Consider the following 7,638-nt stretch of genomic DNA (forward strand, 5'->3'; position numbering starts at 1 on the left):
TAATGTGTCATTTATCTCCTTTTCCATAAGAGGACCTAGTCTGAAATCCAAGCCTAATTTGCCAAGAAATCAAGGATGGAGACATTTTGAGATCCAGGTGTCATATGGGTGTGGAAATCTCTCTCTAGTAGACGTATTCTAAAATTGTAAAGCTGACGGCGATACATAGTGGGCCAAAGCAGACAATATTTACTAGCGGTGGGCTCAAGTTGTTACAAATGGTAGCAGAGCCAGACATCGAACAGTGTACCAACGAGAACGCTAGATCCATATTGGTGAAACGAGAAGCTGGGTCCTCAAGGGGGGTGAATTATGAAATCTCATATCGGTTGGAGAGTGAAACGAAGCATTTCTCATAAGGGTGTGGAAACCTGATCCCACGTTGGTGAAACAAGAACGTTGGGCCCTCAAGGGGGGTGGATTATGAGATCCCATATCGGTTGGAGAGTGGAACAAAGCATTTCTCATAAAGGTGTAGAAACCTCTCCCTAGTAGGCGCGTTCTAAAACAAGGAAGGAAGACAACGAAGCATTTCTCATAAGGGTGTGAAAATCTCTCTTTAGTAGACGCATTCTAAAACAATGAGGGAAGACGATACGTAATGGATCAAAGCAGACAATATCTACCATTGGTGGGCTTAGGCTGTTATTAGATATATACTACCCTTTACTTCATTTTAAAACATGTTCAAGGACCTCCCTTTTAAACGGTAGTTAGAATGAGCGGAGATCAATTTCACAGTCGTGACTGATGCAGCAGAGGATAACAGAGAGAGATCGTGTTATTTGTTTAAAAGATGATGAGAGGGAACCCATTTGGGGAGGTAGAAAAGAAAGTATGGGAAGTGAGGCAGAGGGCTGTAGGAATCCATTTCTTTTTTTTTTACCAAAAGGAAGGGACCAATTTTCCGAAAGGTAACCATCACATACACATGTCTGACAACATGTTTCATGGAGCTTGTCACTCTCTGTCTTTATTACACAAACAGCGACACGTTCTTGAAAGCTACTGCATTCAATGGAGTTTTACTTCCTCTCCCTCTCCCATTCCATTCCATTCATCAACCAACCGCTTTTAAGATCAATATAATAGCTTAAGTTTACTACTAGTAGATATTGTCTGTTTTAGTTCGTTATGTATCGCCGTCAGCTTCATAGGGAGAGGTTTCCACATCCTGATAAGGAATGTTTCATTCCCCTCTCCAATCGATATGAGATCTTACAATTCACCCTCTTTAGCAGTCAACATCCTTGCTTGCACACCTCCTAGTGCTTGGCTTCTAGTACCATTTGTAATAATAGCCTAAGTCCACCGCTAGTAGATATTGTCTGCTTTAGCCTATTACATATCGCTGTCAACCTCACGGTTTTAAAACGCGTCTACTAGGGAGAGGTTTTCACACATTTATAAGGAATGTTTCATTCCCTTCTCCAACCAATGTGAGATTTCACAATCCGGAGTCATCGTCCTCGCTGGCACATCGCCCAGTGCCTGGCTCTGATACCATTTGTAACAGCCCAAACCCACCGCTAGCAGATATTGTCCACTTTAACCCGTCACGTATTGCGTCAGCCTCATAGTTTTAAGACACGTCCACTAGAGAAAGGTTTCCACACTTTTATAAGAAAATTTACGTTCCCCCTCTCCAATCAATTTGGGATCTCACAATCAATGTCCACTCTTCTTAGTTTTACCGCAGAAACAGAACAGAACATCACGACACGAAATGACATGGAACCCACTTGGATTCATTTAGTTGATTGTGGAGGGAGGCAATGCATGTGACAGAACCAGGGGGAACTGAGCTGCATGTTATGGCTAGCTTTGTTTTTGACCTTTCTTCATCAGTTGAGTCCCATCTGGATCTTAAGATCAAATAAGTGGCCTGAAACTACTGCTGCAATGCAAAGATGAAATATCTTGCATGTGTTGGTTCTGTATTTCAAACCTTTAGTCCTTTTGAGCTTATTAAATACACATCCAAAAGTTGGAGAACTTAGGAATTTTGCAGGCGATGAGGGAGAGGTTTGGTGTACCTAACCATATACGAATTCATTGTGGTTTGCCCCAGTCTTCAATCCCCTTCTTCACCTCAACATTCGACCCGTTCCACAATCGATTAAAACTCGTATGGACTTTGAATTGTCTTATCCATGTCAACGACTATCCCGTTCTCTAATCAGCGTGATCGTTTTTCGTTTTTGCTGAAACTTGGGTAGGATTTAAAATTCCGTTACTCAAATCAACCCCCACCCTGTTTCACATTCCTATCGGGTAAAGATTTGAACCTACAACCTCGTGGAAATGTTACGTTCTTTAAGATAGTACCATTAAAATATATGGGGTAGGTTTCAAAACTCGTTATCCAAATCAACAACCATCCCGCTTCACGACTTCATGGAATTGTTTTATTGCATAGATCTTGTAATAGATCAAAAATACATATGGTAAATAATTTATTACTAAAAATCTATAACAGTTTCTCTACGAAAAGGAGTGAAAGAAGCTTTATAGAAACAAAAGACGAAAGAAAAAAACAAACAAAAAGAGATAAAAGAGTTGCATAAAATCCTTAAAACACCCAATGAATTAAGGACCAATTTGGTCTGAAAAACACCACAATTTGGTCTCATTCTCACATGGGATGACGACAAATACGTCATCTTCTTTGGCCATTTCATTAACACAGACCTCGAGCTGTTGCTGTTTGGGCAGCTAAAGTGAGCTTGTTCGGGTGGAATATATATATATATACACATACATACACATACGGTGTTAAATTACGAGACTAGCTTTTGAACTATCGTAAAACTTTTAAACTTCATAAACGTTCTACGTTCTACGTTCTAGGTCGAAAGTAATACATTGTCTAAAAGAATTGGAGTAATTATTTAAACTGATGAAAATAACTTTTATTTTAGGTTCTTGTCACATCATTATTTTTCTCAATTATTTTCATCTAATATTTTAATAAATTTATATTCTAAATATAGTTTTATGATGTTTGTGAAAAGTCGAGTAAATTTTGTAAGAATGTGAGTATTTTTTATAACTAAGCCAATAATTATATAAAGCATTTTAATTTCATATCAGATTTATTAGACACAAAATTAAATAAATTAAACTTTATTAAGCCTATTTCAAAATTCTATTAAATATAATCCAAAAAATTCACATACAAAACTGGTAATTTGACCATTAAATTATTATATATAATAGATAACAAGTTTTTCTCAAAAATAATAATAATAATAATAATAATAATAATAATAGTTAGAGAGAGATGAATGGGATTGAGCATCTTCTAGAATAATGAGTAAAAGATAAAATCTTTATTATTTTGAACTCATAAAAAGAGATCTTTATTATTAAATTATCATTTTTTTTTTAAAAATATTAAATTATCATTATTGTACAATCATAGGCCCAGTCATTATATTTGATTAGCAAAGCTTACATTATAATCTTTATTACTCATTTTTTTAATTTTTTTTAATTAAAAAAAAAAGTTTATCACATAAATGGCATACAAAACGAACAAATAAATGGTCTAATTTGATTCACTTATAACAATTTACAAATTTAATTGGAATAATTATATATCTCACGATATTTTTCAAACAAAATCTAAATGAGACTTATAAAAGTTTCAGGTTTAAATTGATACAGTTTTAATGGATATAATGCTCAGTTTATGGATATAAATTAATTTTTTTTCTCTATATATTATGGGTTTTTTTTTTGCTAAAATTAGTGATTTCGAATGATTTTTGTACTTTGATTATTCTCTTTTGTCGTATTTAGTGTCTGACTCAATGATATATTTGAAAATGTTGAAAATAAAATAGTCTCGACAAAATGACCCTATAACATTAAGTTCAAAAAAGGGTATTATTATTTTCGAGAGAATGATAAAGACGGTACAAAGTTGACCCGAGATGTCACGCTACCACGACCACATAAAAACACATGGTGGGATGGTTTCAACTAGAGCTATATAAAACTGCAAATTCACAGATATAATGAACGGTCACTAAAAATTAAAAATAACATAATTTTTTAATTTAAAAAAAACATATATTTATTTCATTTTATGGTCCAAATTAAATTTCAATTGAGAAATTAAAAAATAATTTCTGTATGAAGTGAATAATAATTAATTCTATGAAGTTTTATATATTAAAAAAAAAAAAAAAACTAGGGAGGTTCCTATAATTTGATTTTAAGTTTGCACGGTTAGCTCGTTTTTTCAACTTTGAAGTGGAGTCCGGAATGAGAAAGGAGAAAAAAGATTTTATTTGTTCTATGAAAAATGAAATGTAATATAAAATTCTCGACAGAGACGATGGCTATTAACCGGACAATGAAGACGAAGACAACGACGTCTCTTTACTCCCACCCTAGCACTGCGCCCTACCATAGTGTCATCTCGAGTCGAGCACCACAAAAATATAAAGGGTGTAGAAGGAAGGTTAGAAGGTAACGTATGAATGACATTAAAAAGATTGATATATAACTCAATGGGGACCAAAAATGAGTTATGAATAATGTTTGGTATGGCTGAAAAACTTTGGTGTTCAATCCAACTACTACCATACCCCATTCTTAGATTTTCAAACATCAATAATCCGTCCCGTTTTCTTCCTTGTGATTCACAATACTGTTCGGGAAAGATAATAAGTCTATCTTTTAATCTCGGGTAATAATATATGTTGGTCGATTGCAATTAGGTCTAAACTTGTGGGTTTTTGCATCGTCTAAACGTTTTTCTAGAACGTGTAATTTTGTTTCGAGTTCAACCACTTTAAGAATTGGAGATTACAAATTTCGCTTTGGCTTGTTACATATCGCCATCAACCTTATGCTTTTAAAACACGTTTAATAGGGAGAAGTTACCACACCCTTACAATGATTGCTTTGTTTCCCTCTCCAATCGATGTACGATCTCACGATCCACCCCACTTGAGGGCCGAGCGTCCTTGTTGGCACACCGCTTAGTCTCTGGCTCTGATAGCATTTGTAAGAACTCAAGCCTACCGCTAGCAAACATTGTTCGTTGCGTAACAAGATACATTTTAAAACAATGAAACTGGCGACGATACATAATGAGCTAAAGCGACAATATCTATTAGTGATGGACTTGGACTGTTACACAAATGATCATGATCATCAATCTATCAACCTTAATTATATCACTAATTAAATGGTGTGATGTCATAAGCAAACTATCATAAATCCTCCAACTTTTTTGGAGACAACAAGATAGACAATAAATTCTCCACTCTAATTATTAATATATATTTATTACGGCCTATTAGAGCATCACAAGTCTAGTTTAATAATAAAATACTCTTAGTTAAGTCGGGAATAACATAAAATACTATTTTTAACCTAAATTTTTATTTTTCTATATTGCATAATTTTAGAAATTAAGTATATATGAAAATGATTCTTAAAAATTGTAAGCTTATATAGTAATTCAAACATAATTTTCAATTGGTATATTATAATTAAAATAAGGCATTTTTAAATATAAAGATTAGATTTTTTTTAAATATATATATATATATATATATATATAAAACAAAAAATCATTAAAAAAAAATGAAAACTAGGTCGGTAGGCGTCATGAATATGAGGGCAATTATGATGAGTAAAAATAATGAAATAATTGGTCAAATATCTCGAGCCTTAATTTTACTTGTATTATCATTTTATAATATTCATAGTTTTTTTTTATTATAAAAAATTAAATCCGCTATTTTGAAAAAATATATTATTTAATTTGAGACTAGATACTATCGATGTAGGTACACAGGTTGAGTTGATAAATCTTCTTGGATTAACTCAAAATTTCAGGTTGGTTGGGTCAGTGGCAAAACAAGTAGTTAGCAGCCAACCTAACCCAATTCTCTATTCTTGGGTTGGATTGGGTTCGGTTGGATTGTCCATTTTTTTTAATTTTTTTAAAAAATTATATTTATCTACTACATATGTCACGTTAACAACCATATTGCATGAGTGACGTTACAAATGTCAAATATTTTTTATTTTCATAATAATCTTACAAGTAGAGTAGAGTTGGGATTAGGTTCTAACCCTATTTTTGTGTTGGTTAGATTGACCCGTCTAAAAATTCCAAAAACTCAGTAAAAAATATAACCCAACTCAACTTTTATGAATTGGGTTGAAAAGTCGAGATTGATTGGATACTCTAGTGATACGAACACCACTACCAAATCGTCCGTTATAATGTAGCCGACACGGTTTTGAGAGGAGTCATCAAAGTATCGAGATGGTTAACCATAGTTTCGAATTCACATCGAACGATTATTGTTACCGCTACACTCACTGGAAGTCATTCTCTCCATTCTAGAGGGCCCCACAATGTGTATAAGAATTTTCTTTTTCAAGGCTCTCTCTCTATTATAAGTGTGATTTTGTAAAGCACGAAAACAAACAAAATCCAAAATCCAAAATCCAAATCCCTTTTTTATCGCTCCCTGTCTCAAAAAATGAGCAGAAACGAAAACGCCACAACGTGTTCATCTCCGGAGCCGAACAAGAAACTCAAACGCATCAGAGACACAGAGGACTCGAAGCACCCGCTTTACAGAGGAGTCCGAATGAGGAATTGGGGGAAATGGGTGTCCGAAATTCGTGAGCCAAGAAAGAAATCCCGCATTTGGTTAGGCACTTTCCCGAGCCCTGAAATGGCTGCACGAGCCCACGATGTAGCCGCCTTAAGCATCAAAGGAAAAGCTGCAATCCTTAATTTCCCCGACCTGGTACACCTCCTTCCCCGCCCTGTCTCCCTTGCCCCTCGTGACGTTCAGGCCGCCGCCACTAAAGCCGCTCATATGAATCATTTCTCCTCTACTGATACTAATAACAACAATTCCTCCTCCTCCTCCTCCTCCTCCTCCTCCTCCTCCTCCTCCTCCTCCTCCTCCTCCTCCTCCTCCTCCTCCTCCTCCTCCTCCTCCTCCTCCTCCTCCTCCTCCTCCTCCTCCTCCTCCTCCTCCTCCTCCTCCTCCTCCTCCTCCTCCTCCTCCTCCTCCTCCTCCTCCTCCTCCTCCTCCTCCTCCTCCTCCTCCTCCTCCTCCTCCTCCTCCTCCTCCTCCTCCTCCTCCTCCTCCTCCTCCTCCTCCTCCTCCGATGCCACCGAGGAGCTCACGGAGATCGTCCAGCTACCGAGTCTCGGAACGAGTTTCGACGGCGGCGGCGGTGGTGAGTTAGTGTTTTTTGACTCGGGGCAGGAATTGGAATCTGGGTGTTGGATGTACACGCCGCCATGGGTGCAGAGCTTGGAGGATTGTGATAATGATGATTATGGTAAGTTCGAAGGATTGCTGTGGGATTATTGAAAATCAAATAAATTCATATGGTTCTTGTTGTTCTTGAGTTGTTAAGGTTAATTTCTCAAAATGTTGGTTTTGTTTTGTTTTTTTAGCCCTTTTTGGTTTTTTTTTTTCTTTTCTTTGAAAGGGCTTAAAAAACTCTGTTTTCTTCTCTTTGTTTGCTTTGTTCATCTCTCTTCAATGCATACAACTGTACAGTCTTGACTGTTGAAATGAAATGAAGTGAAATCAATTTCCTTTTTTTTTTTTTTTTTTTTTTTTTTTTTTTTTTTTTTTT

At 35.8% G+C, this 7,638-nt stretch overlaps 1 protein-coding gene across 6 annotated transcripts; it reads left to right on the forward strand.

Annotated features, from left to right (window-relative positions):
• The first annotated feature begins 6,440 nt into the window (after positions 1-6,440).
• LOC111491786 (dehydration-responsive element-binding protein 3-like) lies at positions 6,441-7,581 on the forward strand. 6 transcript variants are annotated; one of them, XM_023140823.1, is made up of 2 exons: positions 6,441-6,922; positions 7,157-7,581. In XM_023140823.1, exons 1-2 carry the CDS (start codon positions 6,516-6,518, stop codon positions 7,365-7,367), a joined length of 618 nt encoding a protein of 205 aa, XP_022996591.1. In that variant the 5' UTR covers positions 6,441-6,515; the 3' UTR covers positions 7,368-7,581. The 6 variants fall into 6 exon arrangements, with proteins under 6 accessions (XP_022996591.1, XP_022996592.1, XP_022996594.1 ...); XM_023140824.1 differs by having other exon boundaries at positions 6,441-6,919; XM_023140826.1 differs by having other exon boundaries at positions 6,441-6,916.
• Positions 7,582-7,638: the final 57 nt, after the last annotated feature.

Source organism: Cucurbita maxima, unplaced genomic scaffold (genome assembly GCF_002738345.1).
Source record: "Cucurbita maxima cultivar Rimu unplaced genomic scaffold, Cmax_1.0 Cma_Scf00017, whole genome shotgun sequence".
In the NCBI taxonomy this organism is placed as follows: domain Eukaryota; kingdom Viridiplantae; phylum Streptophyta; class Magnoliopsida; order Cucurbitales; family Cucurbitaceae; genus Cucurbita; species Cucurbita maxima.

Coding starts and splice junctions, on each gene's coding strand:
- LOC111491786 (XM_023140821.1), top strand. CDS start 6,516: ATGAGCAGAAACGAAAACGCCACAACGTGTTCATCTCCGGAGCCGAAC. Junction 6,900..7,109: donor CTGATACTAATAACAACAAT/TCCTCCTCCTCC, acceptor TCCTCCTCCTCC/TCCTCCTCCTCCTCCTCCTC.